This window comes from Barbus barbus, assembly GCF_936440315.1.
Source record: "Barbus barbus genome assembly, chromosome: 12".
Lineage (NCBI taxonomy): Eukaryota > Metazoa > Chordata > Actinopteri > Cypriniformes > Cyprinidae > Barbus > Barbus barbus.
Window position 1 is genome coordinate 31,550,698 of NC_136740.1, and position 23,051 is coordinate 31,573,748.

General features: G+C 36.4%; 2 protein-coding genes across 2 annotated transcripts in view; both read left to right on the top strand.

Moving 5' to 3' along the window:
- The window catches only part of ifnlr1 (interferon lambda receptor 1), a 676,379-nt gene that overhangs the window by 448,866 nt on the left and 204,462 nt on the right, over positions 1-23,051 (top strand). The gene's annotated exons all lie outside the window — the stretch shown is intronic.
- ptdss1a (phosphatidylserine synthase 1a) lies at positions 70-21,492 on the top strand. The gene is made up of 13 exons (XM_079430528.1): positions 70-498; positions 3,768-3,859; positions 6,433-6,477; positions 6,600-6,724; positions 10,639-10,797; positions 12,016-12,167; positions 13,541-13,682; positions 16,125-16,237; positions 16,778-16,843; positions 18,005-18,104; positions 18,197-18,265; positions 18,645-18,708; positions 19,731-21,492. Exons 1-13 carry the CDS (start codon positions 320-322, stop codon positions 19,820-19,822), a joined length of 1,398 nt encoding a protein of 465 aa, XP_079286654.1. The 5' UTR covers positions 70-319; the 3' UTR covers positions 19,823-21,492.

A 23,051-nucleotide genomic window follows, 5' to 3' on the forward strand; every position in this document is an offset into this window, starting at 1 on the left:
CGAGCGTGAGAAACTCTAGCGCCGCTGCGCGTTTTGACCCTTTCGGCTTGCCATACCGGCTGCACGCTTAGCACTGCATGCAAACCAATGAAAATGCAGGAATGGTCTGTTTTCCCCCAAAGCGTGTGCCATCTTTCCGCTCCGTGCATGCATCTCTCTCCCCGAGCAGCTGGTAGTGTTGTGCATGCATTAGGAGCCGGATTGCACACATGCATGGACGTCATCCGGGTTGCATTCGTGCAGCAGACGCTAGAGAGGGAGGGAGAGGCGCTAACATCACGCTTAATCAAAGGTGAAGCCAGGACAGAGAGGAAAGAGCATGGCTTCCGCGTTCGGCTCCAGGACCCTGAGTAAAGATGATGTGAACTACAGGATGCATTTCCGCATGATCAACGAGCAGCAGGTGGAGGACATCACCATCGACTTCTTCTACAAGCCTCACACCATCACCCTGCTCACGTGCACCGTGCTCAGCCTCATGTACTTCGCGTTTACGCGGTGAGTGACGCACAACGCCAATGTCGCTCAAAGAACCGACTGCATGTTACTATAGCAACACTTCATTACGCAGCTCGGTTTCATATAGTAATCATGCTATCTAAGTCTGAGTTCTCTGGCTTTTAGTGCGTGTTTGTTGTGCTGGGGTCACCTATGTGCTTTTAGGTGTTCTAGCTAGCGGATCCACGGTCTTTCACTTCCGGTAAAACGAATAAAAATACTGATGACGTCACCGCGTACTCAGGAGTTTGTGCAGTTTTATGCTATGCAATGCGATTTCTGTAATCTGAAGTAACATATCATGCATCATGTAAGAGAAGTAAACTAAAGACTTCTGGCTGTTTTTATTATTATTATTATTCTATTAAAATCAGTGTTTAAGTTAGTCATGGTCCCTGTACCTTCTGGTCATTTGATTTTCTAATTAAAACGAGAAATGAGAGAGTTTGATTTTCATTTTGTTTAGGAAACGGATAAAAACAATAAATAAGCTAGATTTAGTTTACTTTTGTTGGGTAAAAATGACTATTTTCATGGCTGCTGAGAAATAAAGAGAAATGACCTCCTTCATAACAACAAAACATTACAAAACCCTTTCATAAAGAAAAGAAAACAAACAGGATGTGCTTTCTGCCGTCTTGGTCTCCGTGTAGTTTAACCATGGTATTTGTAGTAAAACTGTGGTTATACAAAAAAAAAGGTTGCTACACTTTTACTAATAAAACCATGGTTAGTTTGTATTTGTGTATTTTCTTTTTGTTTTTATAACTCTGCTGCCTTAATGGTTTGCTGTTTTGTACTGTTTTATAAATAATAAATCAAAAAAAGATACGCGCTCCAAAGTCCCGATCTGAATGAAAAGATTCACAAAGTCCTAGCCACCGTGTTAAGACTGTCTTAAGAACTAGTTTGACCAGCTAGCAGTTGCCAAGGGTCAATCAGTCTTACTTTTCCAATACAAATAAGACCAATCTACCTTTTCATAACTGAATTTAAAAAGTTATGACCAGTCTTGAAGAAAAAAAAAGATAGGTGACTAACTTTTTAAGACTTGTCTAAACGGTTTATGCAACCAGCCCCTGATCTGAAATGTTTCGCGATACGCGTTCCGAACACAAACTTGCACCAAATGTTTCATGAACTATTTCAGATCGGGACTTTGGAACGAGGATCGAAAATCATTCAATCCGCAAAATGATTTACGAATGCGCTCCGAAGTTCCAATCGTGATCTGAATCAAATGACTCCCAATGCACACTCCGAGGTCCTGATCTGAATCAAATGACTCCCAATGCACACTCCGAGGTCCTGATCTGAATCAAATGATTCTCAATACACACTCCGAGGTCCTGATCTGAATCAAATGACTCCCAATGCACACTCCGAGGTCCTGATCTGAATCAAATGACTCCCAATGCACACTCCGAGGTCCTGATCTGAATCAAATGACTCCCAATGCACACTCCGAGGTCCTGATCTGAATCAAATGATTCTCAATACACACTCCGAGGTCCTGATCTGAATCAAATGACTCCCAATGCACACTCCGAGGTCCTGATCTGAATCAAATGACTCTCAATACACACTCCGAGGTCCCGATCTGAATCAAATGACTCCCAATGCACACTCCGAGGTCCTGATCTGAATCAAATGATTCTCAATACACACTCCGAGGTCCCGATCTGAATCAAATGACTCCCAATGCACACTCTGAGGTCCCGTTCTGAATCAAATGATTCTCAATACACACTCCGAGGTCCCGATCTGAATCAAATGATTCTCAATAAATTGCCATCCAGTGCTTTAAAACAGTGAATCATTTTGTGACGCAATGGTTTAACTCATTAGGAGTTTCGAAAAGCTCTGTTTCACCCATCACTAAACGTACAAGTGATGTTGAAATTCGTGAATGGCTCTTTTGAATCGCTTGAACTGAATGATCAAAGTCAGAATCACTCAAAGCAGTACCAGTGTAAATGATTTGTATTAGTCTATATAGAGTGATAGTCAATGTAAAAAGAGCAAATGGGAGAAGCAGATGAACGAATGAATGATTTATATAGCGCTTTATTGTATATTGCTGTACACCCAAAGCGCTTTACAATCATGTGGGGGTCTCTCCTCAACCACCACCAGTGTGCAGCATCCACTTGGATGATGCGACGGCAGCCACAGTACAACGGCGCCAGTGCGCTCACCACACACCAGCTACAGGTGGAGAGGAGAGAGTGATAGAGGCAATCAAGTGGATGGGGATTACTAGGAGGCCATGATTGATAAGGGCCAGTGGAGGAAATTTGGCCAGAACAAATGAACAAAACAGCAGAACAATAAAGAGGCTAAACTCTTATCATTCAGCTGAACTGTGCTCATATGTTTCAGCTCTTATGTTCTTACTCCACACATGTATAAAAATGTGCATCTTCGAAAGCGTGCAAATATTAAAGCAATCAAATTTACCCATGAAGAAAAATAAGGAAAATCTAGCTTAATTTTTGTTCGTTTTTTTTTCAGTTTCTTAAAACGAAAATCAAATCGTTTCTCATTAGAAAATTTCTTATTTTCTATTTTTATCTGGGTTTTTTTTTTGGTATCATTCTAATTTTATTGGTTTTATTTATATATATATATATATATATATATATATATATATATATATATATATATATATATATATATATATATATATATATTTATTATTATTATTATTATTATTATTATTATTATTATTATTATTATTATTATTATTATTATTATTATTATTATTATTTTTTTTTTTTTTTTTTTTTTTTTTTTTGGCTATTATTTTTTTATTTATTTTTTATTTTTGCATGCACATCTGTCTCCAGTCCAGTATGCCCTGCTCACTTTTAAAATCCAGTGAAGAGCAGATAGCAAGTCAGTCTTACAGTGACACTTTAAGATAAACAGTGTCACAGTAATAAAATTAGTAAACAAAATTTACATTTTGTGATTATCGTCATCAGCCAATGATGTGTTTGCTTGGGTGAAAACAAAAGTGGCAGTTCCCATGCTGTCAGTCCCAGACTCTTTCAGCAGCAGCGTCAATGTTCAAAATGTCAAGAACCTATTTTTCTGTTGTGTAATCACAAGCATTCATACTCTGACTTGTGTGTGACGCGTCTGACTGCATCTTCTGGTTTGTGTGTGAGTGTAAAGAATTGTGAAATTGTGGTGGAATAGAAACGGGAAGATGGGCTGGGTTTGTGCAGTTTTTTTCAGCGTGTGACCGCATGTTTCCATTGCAGAGATGATGAAAACACTGACAATAACCTTTGGGTGGGTCTCATCCTGGTCATCTCCTTCTTTTTGGTCATCAGTGTTCTCGCCTTCCCCAACGGTAAGAGTCTTGAAGACACGCTGAAGATCTCAGCATCCAGCGCTTTTGGCCATAAGTGTTTTATGATCATGGTCACATGTGTTCAGGTTCATAATAGGACTGCAACAAATGATTAGTTTGATAATCAGTTAATCTAATCATTTTTTTAACAATTGGTCAATTTTTAAACAATTGATTGTCAATTTTTTAACCGGTTAATCAGTAGGCTTTGATAGATTATTCAGCTTTTAAAGTTTAATGTTTGCACATACGAGGAATTTGTTTTAGTGACAGTAGGTCCACAGTGCGACAGAATGACAGGACACACATAATAATAATAATTAAAAAAATAATAATAATAATAATGTACAAATATACAAAATGGACAATATGCAAAATAGCGCAAGCACAATATACAAAATAGACAGTTCAGTATGTTAGGTTCAAATTTGAAATGTAATAAGTATGTGTGTTTATATATATATATATATTTATTTATTTCCTAATGGATAGAGAGTTGGACTCGTAATCTAAAGGTTGTGGGTTCGAGTCTCGGGCCGGCAGGGATTGTAGGTGGGGGGAGTGAATGTCCAGCGCTCTCTTCACCCTCAATACCACGACTGAGATGAGACCCTTGAGCAAGGCACCGAACCCCCAACTGCTCCCCGGGCGCCGCAGCACAAATGGCTGCCCACTGCTCCGGGTGTATGTTCACTACTGTGTGTACACTTGGATGGGTTAAATGCAGAGCACAAATTCAGAGTATGGGTCACCATGCTTGGCCACACACCACTTCCCTTTCCCTTCATGTTTGTTAAGTGTTCAATGTGAATGTCCCACTTCAGGTCCTGAGAGCTGGTGCTGCCCAGGAATCTATACAGTATAGATATATACAGTATCTCACAGAAGTGAGTACACCCCTCACATTTTTGTAAATATTTTATTATATCTTTTCATGTGACAACACTGAAGAAATGACACTTTGCTACAATGTAAAGTAGTGAGTGTACAGCTTGTATAACAGTGTAAATTTGCTGACTCCTCAAAATAACTCAACACAGTCATTAATGTCTAAACCGCTGGCCACAAAAGTGAAAATGTCCAAATTGGGCCCAAAGTGTCAATATTTTGTGTGGCCACCATTATTTTCCAGCACTGCCTTAACCCTCTTGGGCATGGAGTTCACCAGAGCTTCACAGGTTGCCACTGGAGTCCTCTTCCACTCCTCCATGACGACATCACGCCTCTGTTACATATGTAACCCTCGGAGACGTTATGTCGTGACGATATTAGGGGATGCACTTGGGAGCTCCAATCACCTCTGATATTAAGAGAATATGCCAATGAATATTGGCTAGTGCATTTTGCATACCTGAGTCACTCCCCATGCATACGGGTATAAATAGGCGACAGGTGCATCCATTCATCAGGTTTTCCGCTAGGAAAAAGAACAATCTCATCGTGAGGTTCCTGGGGAGTGTCATGAGGTTAAATCCTCCTAGGTCACCCTTGGTGCACTCCTGGGATCTCTCTATCTTCCTGGCTGGACATCAGAGGGGTCCCTTTGAGCCGCTGGATTCAGTTGAGCTGAACTTCCTGTCTGCTAAGACAACACTCATTTCCATCAAGAGGGTCGGGGACCTCCAAGCATTTTCGGTGAGCGAAGAGTGCCTTGTGTTCGGGCCGGCCTACTCTCACATTGTCCTGAGACCCCGGCCTGGATACGTACCCAAGGTTCCCACCATGCCCTTCCGTGATCAGGTGGTGAACCTGCAAGCACTGCCCTCGGAGGAGGCAGATCCAGCCTTGGCGTTGCTGTGTCCCGTAAGAGCATTGCGCTTATACGTGGACCGCACCCGGAGCTTTAGGAGCTCTGAGAAGCTCTTTGTCTGCCACGGAGGTCAGCAGAAAGGGAAGGCTGTCTCCAAGCAGAGGTGGGCCCACTGGATAGTGGATGGCCCGCAACCTGTGTCAGAGCAGTTAAACCTGTGTATATATTGCTTGTTCAAACCTTAACATCATTCATATTGCCAGGTTAATAATTGTTTTCTCCAGGAATATATAATGGGTTTGGAAATTTTAGAGAAATGCTTAATAAACACATTACACTGTAACTAAACCCATTCAATTTCAGTCGACTAAAGTATTTTGATATTTAGTTGACTAGACTAAGACTAAAACAATTCAGATGACTACAATATGACTAAAACTAAATGGCATTTTATGACAAAACTATGGCTAAAACTAAATCAAAATTTGCTGTCAAAATTAAGACTGTCACTAACAATAAATGCTGTTTGCATATATAAAACTACTTTTTAACTCTACATGAATAACACCAACAAACTTAGCCATGATAGCATTTTTTGTTTGTAGTTTTGCAAAACCTTCCCACATTCTCCTGGATTGGCTTTGTTTACATTCATAAGTGCCATCATCTTCGTCTGGACTGCATGTGGGAGCGCCACACTGGTCAAACTGCGTCATTGCAGGCCCTTACATTTGCTCACATGAGATTTACCAAATAAAATATTTGTCAATACTTTTTTATTGTCTATGATGTCAGCTAATAACCCTCTTTGCCTTTTTTTCAGGTCCGTTCACAAGACCTCATCCAGTAATATGGCGTATAGTGTTCGGTGAGTGGAGGCCTGGTAATACACTTCTTTAAACTGAATAAATGATGAAAGGGCAGATCTCAGGTCGTGGTTGGGTTAGTAGGTTGGTGTGTTTCTCGTTTCTGAAGTGTGTGTTTGTGCAGGATTGAGTGTGCTGTACTTCCTCTTCCTGGTTTTTATCATCTTCCTGAACTGGGAGCAGGTCAAGTCTCTCATGTTCTGGCTGGATCCCAATCTGCGCTACGCCAAACGGGAAGCTGACATCATGGTCAGTGACGGTCAGCGAGATCTGACCCAGTTCTGTTGTTAAAGGAATAGCTCACGAATGCATTGTTCAAAATACATATATATATATATATATATATATATATATATATTAGTGTTGTCACGATACTGGAATTTCTAACTTCGATACGATACCTTGAAAAATATCGATACTCGATACCATTTTCGATACCACGGAGAAAAAAACTGCCACAATATTAAGGGGGTAATTTTTTTAATTTAAAGATAAATGTAACAAGTCGAGAACATGCGGTATATTTTACATGAACAAAAAAAATGTCTTGAGGTACTGCATTTGTTGATTTATTTATTAATCTTTTATTAATCTTAGTTAAATGTTAATTGAAACTAACGTTTACTAATACATGTACTAATTAAAATCCAAAGTTCTATTTGTTGATATTCTCATTTGCTTCATAACCAAAATATTTCCAGATATAGGGCCCTATGAAATCCGTTTTATTTTTCCCCAAATTCCGTCTTATTTTTTTCTACATTAAATTTTTTCCATTTTAATTTTTCTGGATTCCGTTTTTTTCCGTTTGAATCTTTCTGGACTCTTTTTTTTTTTTTTTTTTTTTATGGTCAAATTAAATGCTATTAATCTAAAAGCATGTCTAATTCATTAAAATCATGAAAATTATACAATTTAACATTTAATTTATTAAAAGTGTAACAAAAATGACACGTTTAGGGCCGTATGAAATGTTTTATTTTTTTCTCACCTTATGTTTTATTTTTACCAAATTCTGTGTTTTAGCATGTCTATTAGGCTATTTGAATGCATACAAACAATTTTTATTTATTCTTACAGTAGCCTTATGAAATGTTTTTTTCCCCCTCAGAAATTCTGTGTTGTGTATTTAAATTTTACTGGATATCAGATGAAGGTATAAAACAATTTTAATTAATTTATATTTGAATTAATGAAAATTAAACAGTTACATTTTTGGCAAATGAAGGGGATTTACTATTAAAATTAAAATATTTTGTGATTATTTCTTTAAAAAAATTAACAGTAGTAGTATTATGTACATTCTACTAAATAATAGTAATATAGCCTATTTCTGGCACACGGTCTTTAATAGGCTGTTAAAGCGAACTTTTATTTTGACGGGTTGCCGTGAATACCTTTAAAGTTCTGTGTGTGTATGATATGACGCTAGTTTTACTCAAATTAAATGGTAAAATGCTCGTAAAGTGCCTTTCAGATCAGTTCTGGAGATATTGTTGATGTATTTATGTCCTCATTGAGACGGCAGACGCTGAAATCACCGCGAGCGCCACATTAGTAAACACAACCGCACGTGCAGCACATTCACACAGAGACGCGCAGAACATGCAGGATTCATATTTAAATCCACTTTTGCAGCTTAATATTTACAGATACTAGTCCATATCGCGATTTGATGTAAGTGTAATGACCTACTTTTGATTAATTCATCACTCGAAGGAGACGAGTGCGGTCACGTGTGGTGCTTGTCCACGCGCCTTTGGAGAGAAGTGAGAGTGACAGCTCGGCTAGTATCGGTGTATCGATACTTCGGGAAATTAATATTGGTACCGTTCAGATATTTCAGTATAGATATTTATCGAAATATCGATATTTTTGACAACACACATATATATATATATATATATATATATATATATATACATACATACATATACATACAGTGGGGCAAATAAGTATTTGATACACTGTCGATTTTTTCAAGTTTTCCCACTTACAAAGAATGGAGAGATCTGTAATTTTCATCGTAGGTACACCTCAACTGTGAGAGACAGAATATAAAAACAAATCCAGAAAATCACATTGTATGATTTTTGAATAATTAATTTCCATTTTATTGCATGAAATAAGTATTTGATACAATAGAAAAATATAACTTAATATTTGGTACAGGAACCTTTGTTTACAATTACAGAGGTCAGACGTTTCCTGTAGTTCTTGAGCAGGTTTGCACACACTGCAGCAGGGATTTTGGCCCACTCCTCCATACAGGTCTTCTCCGGATCTTTCAGGTTTTGGGGCTGTCGCTGGGCAACACGGAGTTTCAGTTCCCTCCATAGATGTTCTATTGGGTTCAGGTCTGGAGACTGGCTAGGCCACTCCAGGACCTTGAAATGCTTCTTACGGAGCCACTCCTTAGTTGCCCTCGCTGTGTGTTTGGGGTCATTGTGAAGCTGGAAGACCCAGCCACGACCTATCTTCAATGCTCTTACTGAGGGAAGGAGGTTGTTGCCCAAAACCTTGTGATACATGGCCCCATCCATCCTCCCCTCAATACGGTGCAGTCGCCCTGTCCCATTTGCAGAAAAGCACCCCCAAAGCATGATGTTTCCACCCCCATGCTTCACGGTTGGGATGGTGTTCTTGGGATTGTACTCATTCTTCTTCCTCCAAACACGGCGAGTGGAGTTTATACCAAAAAGTTCTATTTTGGTCTCATCTGACCACATGACCTTCTCCCATGCCTCCTCTGCATCATCCAGATGGTCTTTGGCAAACTTCAGACGGGTCTGGACATGTGCTGGCTTGATGTGGGGACCTTGCGTGCGCTGCAGGATTTTAATCCATGACGGTGTAGTGTGTTACTAATGGTAACCGTTGAGACTGTGGTCCCAGCTCTCTTCAGGTCATTGACCAGGTCCTCCCGTGTAGTTCTAGGCTGATCCCTCACCTTTCTCAGGATCATTGATACTCCACGAGGCGAGATCTTGCATGGAGCCCCAGTCCGAGGGAGATTGACAGTCATCTTGAATTTCTTTCTAATGAGTGGAGGATAGGAGGGCTTCTTAAAGACAAACTAACAGGTCTGTGAGAGCCAGAATTCTTGCTGGTTGGTAGGTGATCAAAACTTATTTCATGCAATAAAATGGAAATTAATTATTCAAAAATCATACAATGTGATTTTCTGGATTTTTTTTATTATTTTTTATTCTGTCTCTCACAGTTGAGGTGTACCTACGATGAAAATTACAGATCTCGCCATTCTTTGTAAGTGGGAAAACTTGAAAAATCGGCAGTGTATCAAATACTTATTTGCCCCACTGTACATACATACACACACACACACACACACATTTATTTATATATATATGTATATGTATATATATGTATATGTGTGTGTGTGTTTCAACTAGAATTTTATTTATTTCAACTAGTTGCCAAGAAAATAGTTCTCATTTTCATTTAGTTGAACTCAATATACAAAAATATCTATAACTGAAATAAAAATTAATAAAAACTATACAGACATATTAAAAGAAGCCAAAAACACAACAAAATTATGAAAGCTTTAATTAAATTAAAATGATAAAAAAAAAAAAAAAAAAAAAAAATTTAATCATTAATTAAAAGTGGAAACAGGCAAATGTATTCCTATACAAAAATTGGACCCATTGGGTCCTATTGTTTTTTTTTCTTATTGTTGTTAAAATTGTATTAATTTAACTGATTAGACATGCCATTTGATTATTAATATTAAATCAAACCATTTGAATATTAAAATATAATTTAGAATCCAGAAAAAGTAAAATATGAAATAATTTAAGATGAAGGACAAATTGAGAAAATAAAACTTAACCTTATTTTATTCAACTTGTTACCAAGGAAACATTTCTTGTTTTCTTTTACTTTAAGTTGATGAACTAAAATAACTCGAACTAAAACGGAAATAAAAATGCCTAAAAATTGCACATTGACATTTAAAACACAACAACATTTTTAAATGAACTTTCATTGAAATTAAAATGAAAACAGAAAATACTATTAATAAAATCTCAATGACACATCACAAATCTCAAACAGATGCAGTACGTTCAGTTTAATATTGTTCCACCCACAATAGCAGCTTTAGCACGTGTTAAACTGACTGCTGTGATGATTGACAGGAGTATGCTATCAACTGTCATGTGATCACCTGGGAGCGAATCCTCAGCCACTTCGACATCTTCGCCTTCAGTCATTTCTGGGGTTGGGGAATGAAGGCTCTGCTGATCCGCAGCTATGGACTGTGCTGGACCATCAGCATCACCTGGGAGCTGACCGAGGTACAACCCCTCACATTACTTCACTCACAGCATGACACACTGCTACACTGATTCATAGAACACAATATATGATGTTTGCCAGAAAATAAAAGCAATTCTTACATTTCATTTGATTACATTTAAAAGGAATTAATAAATGGTTGAATGTTTTATGCATTCATTTGATTACCACTCTTTTCAATAATAAATTTGTGTTAAATCATAAAACACAGAATGCAGGAAAATTTAAACAGACAGCACATAATTTACTTGAAATAAAATAATTGTTAATGGAAATAAAAATAAAAAAAAATCAACAAGTTGCCAAGGAAACATTTCTCTTATTTAGTTTAACTTGATGTATTAAAATAACTAAAACTAAAATAAAATAATATCGGGAACTATATAGACAAGAACACAACAAAATGATTAAAACTTTAAATTATTCTAATAATTTTTTTAATTAATTATTAAAAACAACACAGAATTTCTAAAAAAGATAAATAAAATGCCTTTCACCTTTCACACCCTTCCCTATTATTGTTGAAATGTTATATATATATATATATATTTATTTATTTATTTATTTATCAATAATTCTCACTTCATCCTCCATCTAAGATGTTTTTGTTATATTGAGTTTTCAAATTACATAGTGAGAAATATTGATAAATATAATTAAATACAAATTAATAAATATGATTAATTCAGGTATTAAGTAAATACCACAATGTATTAATAAAATAGTTAAAACTACGGTAACACTTTAGAATAAGGTTCCATTTATTAACATTAATGTATTAACTAACATGAACAACAATCCATTTATTGCACTATTTATTAAACTTTGTTACTGTTAATGAAAGTACAGTTGTTCATTGTTTACTCATGTTAGTTCACACTACATTAACTAATGTTAACAAACACAACTTGTGAATTTAATAATGCATCAGTAAATGCTGAAATTAACATTAACTAAGATTAATAAATGCTGTAGAAGTATTGTTCATTCTTAGTTCATGTTTACTAATGTTGTTAACTAATGTTAATAAATGGAACCTTATTCTAAAGTGTTACCAAAACTACTGAAGTTAACTCCTTAAAAACTACTTATTACAGCATCACATTGTTCATTAGAAACATGCTAATGGCATCATGTGAAATAAGATGAAATCATTGGAGTCTGATGTGCGTTTGCTTGAAGAGACACAATAACTGGGGAATAATCTCTCCGCACAGCTGTTCTTCATGCATCTTCTTCCTAATTTCGCCGAGTGCTGGTGGGATCAGGTCATCCTGGATATTCTGCTGTGTAACGGTGGAGGGATCTGGCTGGGGATGACCGTCTGCCGCTTTCTGGAGATGCGCACGTATCACTGGGCCAGCATCAAGTAAGAAATCCCTCAAACCCTGCCTTCTCGGTTCAAATCTAAAGGCAACGTGGCTTTTTCAGTTCTTGGTCCTACGCTCTGGAACTCTTTAGCTTTATCCATCAAATCATTCCCTACGATATCTTCTTGCGATATGATATGATGCGATTTCAAGTTTTCCTTTCTCTTTGGAGTGTTACAGGCTGTTTGTGCATAGATAAGATCCCTGAAGTTGCAAAGACTAAAGTCTCAAAACCAAAGAGATATTCTTTATAAAAGTTAAGACTTGTCCACGTCTTCCTAAAACGGCTCGTTTAAACACGCCCCCACATGTCTACGTCAAGGTGTGGGGAGATATTCATAACACCACCCAAATGTATACGCAAAGCTGTAGTGCTGTTGCTGCGGCCGGCACCATGTCCTGGAGACGCTGTGTTTCGTTGTGAAAGAGAAACTTTGTTTGGGCAAAAGAGGACACAACTAGAAATCAGTGGTTAAGTTGTACTTACAACACTGTTCCAGAACAGTTCAACCCAAATATTAGAGTGTGTGCAGCGCATTTTACGGAGGATTATTTCCTGAAGCTGGAGGAGTAGCCTATAATGCTGGCTTACACAAAGACTGTTTCTATAAAGTGGGGCAATTCCAGCATCACAAGGACAGTCTGGTGCTTCTGACTCACAGTCTGTACGTACGATTTCATATTTAAAGAATTTGCCACTGACGATCCAAACGTGTGATAGTAGTGTAGAGTAGTGCTTGTTGTTTGTCATTTCTCCGAGCACAAATGCAGACATGGTAATGTTTACGTGGCGCGATGCAAGGCGACGTGTAAAAAGCCAGTCATAATCAGTAATTATGTCTCCACTGGATGCTACAAATGACTCATTTATAAATGGGTTATATTGTCGCCGGAAAATGCCATCACAATACAGTGAGGGGCATAACATTTCCGTCTCACGCTTGAGGTATTCGGCCAATCACAACGCACTGGATAGCTGGCCAATCAGAGCACGCCTCGCTTCTCAGAACGATGAGCTTTGTAAAAAATGGCGCGTTTTAGAAAGAAGGAGCATAGAGGAGCAACAATAATGTACAGTATGTGGAAAATAATGTGTTTTTTTTAACCTCATATCGCATAAACACATTGCATTACACCAAATACACAAAATCAGAGAGCTCTCGGATTTAATCAAAAAATATCTTAATTTGTGTTCTGAAGATGAACGGAGGTCTTACGGGTTTGGAACGACATGACAGCGAGTAATTAATGACAGAATTTTAATTTTTGGGTGAACTATCCCTTTAAGGAGCTATATACATTTGACCTTGACCTTCTGAGAGGTGTTTATCAGAGACTGATGGTGCTAAATGACTGTGTTTGTGCCGCACAGAGACATCCACAGCACCACGGGGAAGATCAAACGAGCCGCTCTGCAGTTCACGCCGGCCAGCTGGACATACGTGCGCTGGCTCGACCCAAAGTCCTCCCTACAGAGAGTGATGGGAGTCTATCTGTTCATGATCATATGGCAGGTCTGTCCATTCACTTCTCTATCAGCCAATGTTAAATAATAAAATTCTTCACTGGGGCATTAAATTCATACAGTTTTATGAATTAAATTGATTATTTAAGTTTACTCAAACCAAAAACTGAATTTACCAAGATTAAAACAGAAAATATAGAATTTGGGGAAAAATATGTTGGATTTTATAGGGCAATTTCATTGATTTTTAATGAGAGTGGCTTATACATAATCAAATAATTGCTCTCATTTTAGGTTTGGTTCAAATCCTAGTTAATTTAGCATTCCCAGAATGCACTGTGAAAAACAAAACAATTAAAAATTGATTTCTTTTAGTGTGTTTTATATAATAAGTATTAATTATCTGTCTCATAATTCTATATACATTATAGTGCATGCGCGTGTGTGTGTATAATATATATACATACACACATTGAGCCTTTCTTCAAATTATATGGTGAGAAATATTGATAAATATATTTAATTAAATACCAGTTTATGAATATTTCTCACTTTGTCTTTGTATTTTATTTTATTTATTTATATGTTTTGGGGGGGTGGAGTCTGTTTCCAAATTATATAGTAAGAAATATTGATAAATATAATTAATTTGGTAACACTTTAAAATAAGTTTCCATTTGTTAACATTAGTTAACTACATTTGTTAGCATGAACTAACAATGAATAATACTTCTAAAGCATTTATTAATCTTAGTAAATGTTAATTTCAGCATTTACTGAATAAATAATTAAAACTGAAAGTCGTTAATATTATTTAAAGGACCTGAGCAGCTGATATTAACTAACAATGAACAGTTGTGTTTTTATTAACAAAGTTAACAAACATTAATAAATTCTGTAACACATGTATTGCTATTGTTAGTTAATGTAAGTTTGTGCATTGACTGTCATTAACTAATGGGACCTTGTTACTGTTAATTAAATTCCAATTAAGACATTTTACTAATCCAATTATTAATTATAATTCAATTTATAAAATAATTAAAACTACTTGAGTTAACTATAACAGTCTTTATTAGTCAGTGTTTAAAAAATTATTGTCAGCATAAAAACTAACTAGTTTAACCAGCTCTAACTAGTTCAGGATTGTAGGTCACATGAGTTCTCCTGAGAGGACGGGCTCCGCCCCCGAGCCGTTTCCACGGCGATGAAAGGCCGCTCTGCATTCTCTATTGTGTGCGAGGAGGCCGGTCCCCTCGCTCCCTACTGAGGGCCCTTTAAACAGTAATTAAATCTTTGAGATGGGAATTGCAGGAGGAGGAGATGCTTCATTTCCACTTCACAGACTCTCAGCAAATCAGCTGCCAATACTGTGAATCTCCGAAGCACAATCTCTACCAGTTTCACTGGATTTTGAGGCTAAATATGGGGTTTCACATGAATGTGGCTTTGAAAAAGTAGTAACTTGCTTTTTAGGTTTTTAGATCATTTGCCTTATTTGAAGTAGGTCAGGTTATAAAAACAGAGCGACTACATGTGATGTGTTTTAAATCTGATTTTCTGCTTGATTGTTTATATTGTTGCAAAATGTGAACTATATTACCGCACAGCTGTGATTTGATAAACTAAGGCATGAAGATATTAGTTTTTTTTTTTTTTAATTGCTTAGACACTAAAAATGATACTTGAGGCCCCCTTAGTGGAACCATTCACTCATAAACCTACTCTTTAGACCAAGTCTGCAAAACTATAAGCACATTACATGCTTTAAACTCCGTTTAATATTGTAAAACCACTTTTAGCAGAACTCTAAACACCGTTCTCTATATTACATGCATCATTTGAAACTAACAGCTGTTTAATTTGGGAAACACTGCCACACTCATTTACTGATGACCTACATACAGTCATTGGTTCACTTAGTAATCAAAACTTGGTGTTTTTTTTAAATAAATAATTTTTACCCCCTTGCATTTCAGTTTACATTGTATACATATTGTACAAAGCACTTTATAAATAAAGCTAACTTTCTGACTTGGCTTATATGCATATTCAGTGTGTGTGTGTGTGTGTGTGTGTGTGTGTGTGTGCGTACTGAATATGCATATAAGCCAAGTCAGACATGCAAGGGGGTAATAATAATTTCTTTCTAAAAAATGATCACTGTGTATGTCATCAGTAAATGAGTGTGGCAGTAAAACGCCAGTGTTTCCCAAATTAAACCGTTTTGAATGATGCGTGTAATGTAGAGAACTGTTTAGAACTTTTTGAAATTGTAGTAAATTCTTAAATTATTAGTTTTAAAAATTCAGTTGATTATTAAAGTTCAATCACATTTGCCGTGCAAATGAAAATGCAAACTAATCTGTTAATAGATTAATTCAAATGAGTTCTTTACTGCATAAAACTGTTTCTTTCCCCCTGATCTTAAGGATCAGTTTAGTTTGTTGTTTTGGTTGATTATTTTCTTTTCCTCTGACTCTGACTCAAGCTGACGGAGCTGAACACGTTCTTCCTGAAGCACATCTTCGTGTTCCCAGCATGCCACGCTCTCAGCTGGTGCCGGATCCTGTTCATCGGGATCATCACTGCTCCTACTGTACGGTAAGTGACAAACACACATTTTACACTTTTATTCAGTGCAAAATATACCTAAATGCCATTTGCAGCTCATTAAAATTTTATTTAATTAAAAAAAAAAATTAAGAAAATAAATATAAATTATTAATAGAAAAACAATCAAATAAAAAATGTAATGCCTGCACACCTGAATCATTAATTAAATCATTAAAATGGATTGATAATGTTACATAAACTGATAAAATATAAATATTAGTATAAAAACAATCAAATTAAAATGTAACCTGTATCATTTATAGGTGAGTGGGATGAAAATGCAATATAAACTTTAAAAAATTCAATTAAATTAAAAGTCACACTTACTAAAACAGTATTTGTTTACTTGAATGTCATGATGTGACCATTAAATAATATCAGAGAAATATGCAAATGAGTTGCTAAATTCTTGAAATGCTGACTGAAAGTCTCGGGGGTGTTGAAGTAAGTATTGTTTGCTGACAGACATGCACTACTGAAGTGTTACAGGACTGATGTGATCTGATGTTCCTCTGCTCTGATGTTTAGGCAGTATTACGCGTATCTGACGGACACACAGTGCAAGCGGGTCGGGACTCAGTGCTGGGTGTTCGGGTGAGTCTGAGCGCTTCTCGTGGGAATCTGGAGCTTTGCTGCTGGTCATGCGTTGAACCACAAACCTGCATGAAAGCTGCTGTTCCTTTGCTGTGATTGGTTATCTCAGATATGAACAAACACAATGACCTAGATTTGAGTTATCTTGTGCCATCTAGGTTAAACCATTTAGATTTGATCTAACCTTCAGTTCATGTTGCACAACTAAAGTCCAGTAGAATGAATGTAGAGCTGCACGATATATTGAAATAAAACTGATATTGCTTAGTACATTTGTCAAATGCATATGAGATTTAATGAAATGAATATATGCAGCTTCACTCTGATGAATAAAATCATGATGATTATAATTATATAAATTATTGTATATTAAATAATAAAAATTTGTCATGCACGCTTGAACACTGTGCAGTATTTATATATTTAAAAATTTGAAAATAAAACACTTAAGTTCATTAATTAATATGTAAACCTGCAAATGTGTTGTCAAATTATTGAAATATTAACTTAAATCCAAAGGATGTTAGATGAAGTCTAGATGATTTATGTTGCGCAATTCATATCTAATAAAAAAGGGTTGCACGATATATCAAAATAAAATCGATATTGCTTTAGTTCAATTGTCAAATCACGCAGTCTGTGATTTAATGTAACCAATTTGCGCTGTTTTCACTCTGAAGCTGGCAATATATATTTTATTTGCTTGCAACCCTTCAAAATAAAAGCTTGATTGTTTAGAGTTTAAAATTAAGAAGTTAAATATTTTTGCACTAAGTTTTTTTTACAGTCATGTATTATTTATTTTATTTTTTTTACAGTATTTTGATATATTTTTATTTTGCTCAATCTTTTTGTTTCGTGATAATCACAATAAAATCATGATGATCATTAGTATGCAATTTATAGTACTTTATAGGCCTATGAAGCCCTAAATGATTCCAAATTTTTAAAAAAGTAATTTTTTTCAGCATTTTTTAATCATTATTTTTATGTTTTATGCAGATGCACTCTGCAACAGATTCACACCACCGACTCTAGAATGATTCAGTCTTTCCAAATCATCTGGAGAAATTTCATTGCATTATGCTTTGCAGAAAAATGAAATGTCACAATGTCAGTTTTTCCCAAAATCATGCCATTCTCTGGTTTTCTGTCCTGCAGAGCGATCGCTTTCCTGGAGGCCTTGGCGTGCATTAAATTCGGACAAGAATTGTTTTCCAAGATGCAGATTCTGTATGTGATTCTGTGGCTCTTGTGTTTGGTGAGTTCCTGCGGTCTGATTGTGGGAGGAGATTGTCTTGATTGACTTTAATGTGGAACTGATGGTTTGTTTGTGTCTGGCTGCGTCTGCAGGCTTTCATCACGTTCCTGTGTCTGTATGGGATGGTCTGGTTCGCTGAGAACTACGGCCCTCGACAGAAGGTGCGTCATTTACTCAATCACTGTGAGACTTTCTTACTTCACTAAGAACATTCAGTTAAGAGCTATAATTTGTCTAATTAAAAATGCAACACTAAATGTTTGCGATATTATTCAATATGACTAGGTTATATACATCTGTTGAGCACCCCTGTAATGGTTTGCTCTATTTTACTCTCAAGCGCTTTTAAGAATTGCTGCTTCTTTTAAGAATGTAAGAAAGATGGTTGACTAGTTTATCTGTATTGTGCAAAAACAGTTGAACGAAGACCCGAGTCAACTCTTTGCTAGAAAGAATCATAAAGGATTATTGCTACTACAGTATATAAATAATATAGAATATAAAATGTTGTATGAATGATGTGATATTTTGACTCTGTAGAGCTTCTCTGAGTGTGAGGACAGTATTTACACGGAGCCGGGCGATGGTGTGTCTGAAAGCACAGGTACAGAAACATCAGAAACAGTGTGTTGATTATTAATGCTTCGTTATGGTAATGATGGCTCACAAAAACACTGAATCTAAGCTGTGGTGTTATGACCTCTTGTGGTGACCCAGCAGAAACACATGGCTGACAAGTACCGGAGTTGTTTCTAATGCTAGACTACTGCTTACTGCACAGTGTATATATACTGTATTGCGTATTATTTTACTTGAGTGATACTGGAAGCCACACTGGAAATGGAAGATTAAATCAAGCATACTATTGTTGCACATTTTGGCAAATTTATTAGATTTATCATCCATGTAGTGTTTTTATTATGTTTTATTTATTTATTTATTTTAATAGTTTTTTTTTTGTCATTTTTTTAATATCTTTTTTTATTATTTTGTTGGGTTTTGACACTTATTCGATATTGCTTTTTAATTTTTTTTAATTAGTTTTTATTTTAGTATCTTCCATTTTTCATTTTAAGTTGAAAGCTTTAATAATTTTGTTGTTTTTTTGTCGTTTTCATTAGATATCAGTTTTTCAATATTTTGAATTCATTTTTATTTTTGTTTTTCCCTTATTTTAATTTGAAAGTTTTCATAATTTTGTTGGGTTATTTTTGTCATTTTTGTTAGATATCTTTTTTTATATTCTGAATTAGTTTTTATTTTTAGGTTTTCCATTGTAATTGTAAAGTTATATATATATATATTTTTTTTTTTGCTTTGCCGACTAGCTGGGAATTTAAAAAAAAACTATTATTTCAGTTAATGTATATTTTAATTTTTTTATGGTTTTAGTTAATGATAACCCTTATAGTCAATGCATATAGTAGGTTTGCATGCTATGTACAGTAAACAAAGTTTATCTGCAGAAACTATATCATTATGCAATTTTGAAATATCCAGTCAAGTTAATTTGTTTCCCTATAGATCTTTGCAAACATGCATGCATTATATGTTGTGCATTCTGTGCATGAACTCAAACATACGTGCCAGTGTTTTCTGTCACACTGTAATGTGTTTGTGCTGTAGGGGAGTTTGAGACGGACAGCACAACTTCCTGTTCCACCAGGAAACGGAGAGACTCGGGAAATAACAGAAGCACCAATGGCGTGGAGAAATAAGGCCGTCTCTGAAAGGCTTTTCGACGGGAACTTTTGCACAGGTGTCGCTGTGATGATGAAGGGTGATATGGTGCTGTAAGACCCTTTGCAAAGGCAATACTGTGTGTCCGGTGGTTAGTTAGCGAGCTCACTTTACCTACAGAGACTGGTAAACCAGGTTAGATCCCAAGCAGTGCTGTGCGTCATGGTGTTTTCCATCGCATGCGTGACTCGTATCAGTGCTGGATTTGATATCACAGCTGTATTTTACTGTATGCAGCCGATTTCAGAGTATGTAATTCATATCATAATGCGTTTACAAATAATCACATTTTAAAGTCAACATGATATCAGAATTTACCCTTTTTACCTTCTTAAAACACATTATTATTGTGCATTTTGCTGGTGCGTGTTCTTTTAAATTTTCTTTTAGTGATAATCAGTCATAAAAATGTAAATGTAGAGTTTGTGCTTTTTTTATGTTTTGAAAGAAGTCTCTTCTGCTCACCAAGGCTGCATTTATTTGATCAAAAATACAGTAGAAAATTTGAAATATTATTGTAATTTAAAATAACTGTTCTTTATGTGAATATCTTTTAAACCGTAATTTATTTCTGTGATCAAATCTGAATTTTCAGCATCATTACTCCAGTCTTCAGTGTCACATGATCCTTCAGAAATCATTCTAATATACTGATTAACTGCTCAAGAAACATTTCTGATTATTATCAATGTTGAAATCAGTTGTGCTGCCCGAAAATTTGTGGAAACCGTGATACTGTGATTTATTTATTCTTCATGATTCACAGATGAACAAAGTTCAAAGAGCAGCATTTATTTGAAACAGAAATCTTTTGTAACATTATAAATGTCTTTACTGGCACTTTTGATCAATTTAATGCATCCTTGATGAATAAAAGTATTTCTTTCTTACAAATAAGATCTTACTGACCCAAAACATCTGAATGGTAATGTACATCAGATTATGGATGTACAATCCGAATTCTGGAAATGTTGGGATGTTTGGGATGAAGACTTTCAAATCACATGAGACAATATTTTATTCACAATAGAACATAGATAACATAACAAATGTTTAAACTGAGAAATTTGACAATTTTATGCACAAAATGAGCTCATTTCAAATTTGATGCCTGCTACAGGTCTCAGAATAGTTGGGATGGGGGCATATTTACCATGGTGTAGCATCTCCTCTTCTTTTCTTCATCTGGGCATCGAGGTTATGAGTTTCTGGGGTTTTGGTGTTGGAATTTGGTCCCATTCTTGTCTGATATAGGTTTCCGGCTGCTGAAGAGTTTGTGGTCGTCTTTGACGCATTTTTCGTTTAATGATGCGACAAATGTTCTCTAAAGGTGAAAGATCTGGACTGCAAGCCAATTCAACACCCAGACTCTTCTACTACGAAGCCATGCTGTTGTACTAGCTGCAGTATGTGCATTTGTATTGTCCTGCTGAAATACACGTCATCTGGAGGGGAGCATATGTTGCTCTAAAACCTTTATATATCTCTCAGCATTCATAGTGCCTTCCAAAACATGCAAGCTGCCCATACCGTATGCACTTATGCACCCCCATACCATCAGAGATGCTGGCTTTTGAACTGAACGCTGATGACACGCTGGAATGTCTCCCTCCTCTTTAGCCCGGAGGACACGGCGTCCGTGATTTCCAAAAAGATTGTCAAATTCGGACTCGTCTGACCATAGAACATTTTCCACTTTGAAACAGTCCATTTTAAATGAGCCTTGGCCCACAGGACACGACAGAGCTTCTGGACCATGTTCACATATGGCTTCCTTTTTGCATGATAAAGCTTCAGTTGGCATCTGCAGATGGCATGGCGGATTGTGTTTACCAATAGTGGTTTCTGGAAGTATTCCTGGGCCCATTTAGTAATGTCAATGACAGAATCATGCCGATGAGTGATGCAGTGTCGTCTGAGGGCTCGAAGACCACGGGCATCCAACAAAGGTCTTCGGCCTTGTCCCTTACGCACAGAGATTTCTCCAGTTTCTCTGAAACTTTTGATGATGTTATGCACTGTAGATGATGAGATTTGCAAAGCTTTTGCAATTTGACGTATTCCACAATCTTTTTATGCGCACTTTGACAGATTGGAGAGCCTCTGCCCATCTTTACTTATTTTATATTTTAATTTAATTAGTTGCTAGATGTTCTCCCAGCTGAATATTTCCAAAATCTTGCTTTTTCAGCCCTTTGTTGCCCCCGTGCCAACTTTTTTGAGCCCTGTAGCAGGCATCAAATTTGAAATGAGCTCATTTAGTGGATAAAAGTGTAAAATGTCTCCGTTTAAACATTTATCTATGTTCTATTGTAAATAAAATATTGGCTCATGTGATTTGAAAGTCCTTTTAGTTTTAATTTTATTGAAATTTTAAAAATGTCCCAACATTTCCGGAATTCGGGTTGTAAAATGGTTTGCGAGTGGCATCTCATATTGGCTTTAGTGAGGACTGTTGCTGTGTTTTGGCCAGTGTTTGATCGGACTGACTTCATCTGTTCAGGAGTTGAATGTTTCCAGGTTAAGCTGCTTTAAAGAAATCATGTTAGAGATGAATGCAGGTTCATCGGCCTGAATCTCACCGAAAGAAAGCACATGGTTTTTAGCACTTTCAGAGTTTGATGTTATACTTGAAGCGCAGGATGTTTTATCGTTTGATGTAGGGCTGTCGCAGTGAAGGAATTGCCCTTGCGGTAATTTTGAGTGACTCAATAGCACGGTATACACATATATAGAGGTCATATTCAGAAACCAATGAAACCGAAACTAAGTCGCGTTGAAACAGGAAGTGAAGTAAACAGAAGAGAAGTCTTTGAGTGAGTCTTTAAAGCGTTCATTCAACTACATGTTCAAAAACGCTGATTCATTCAAAGAGAGGTGTAATGAAACGCACTGAAATCATTTTAACTTTGAGAGTCACTTTTAAAGGCTCAGTTGACCAGCAATGCGTCGAGGCTAAGACAGATTTCGCTTTCCTTGATGGTCCTCACTGCAGAACACATGATCCAGGGGGCAGGGTTTGGTTCTAGATCCAACTCCTCCCACCTTACATATACCTGAACCTACCCGTCTCCACCCCCTAGATGTGGATCCAACCCCGTCCCTTGGATCTTTGTTCTGCAGTGAGGGGCTACTGCTTTCCTTGGACATGACAACCGATTTTCACAAATACATGACTCAGCCTGAAGGACAGATGCAGGTAATCGC

What these genes read in the sequence shown, in the direction of transcription:
- ptdss1a (XM_079430528.1), top strand. Translation starts at nt 320, where the DNA reads ATGGCTTCCGCGTTCGGCTCCAGGACCCTGAGTAAAGATGATGTGAAC. An exon ending in TCACCTGGGAGCTGACCGAG is followed by an intron (nt 10,798 to 12,015) that starts GTACAACCCCTC and finishes CTCTCCGCACAG; the next exon opens with CTGTTCTTCATGCATCTTCT. An exon ending in ACTCAGTGCTGGGTGTTCGG is followed by an intron (nt 16,844 to 18,004) that starts GTGAGTCTGAGC and finishes TCTGTCCTGCAG; the next exon opens with AGCGATCGCTTTCCTGGAGG.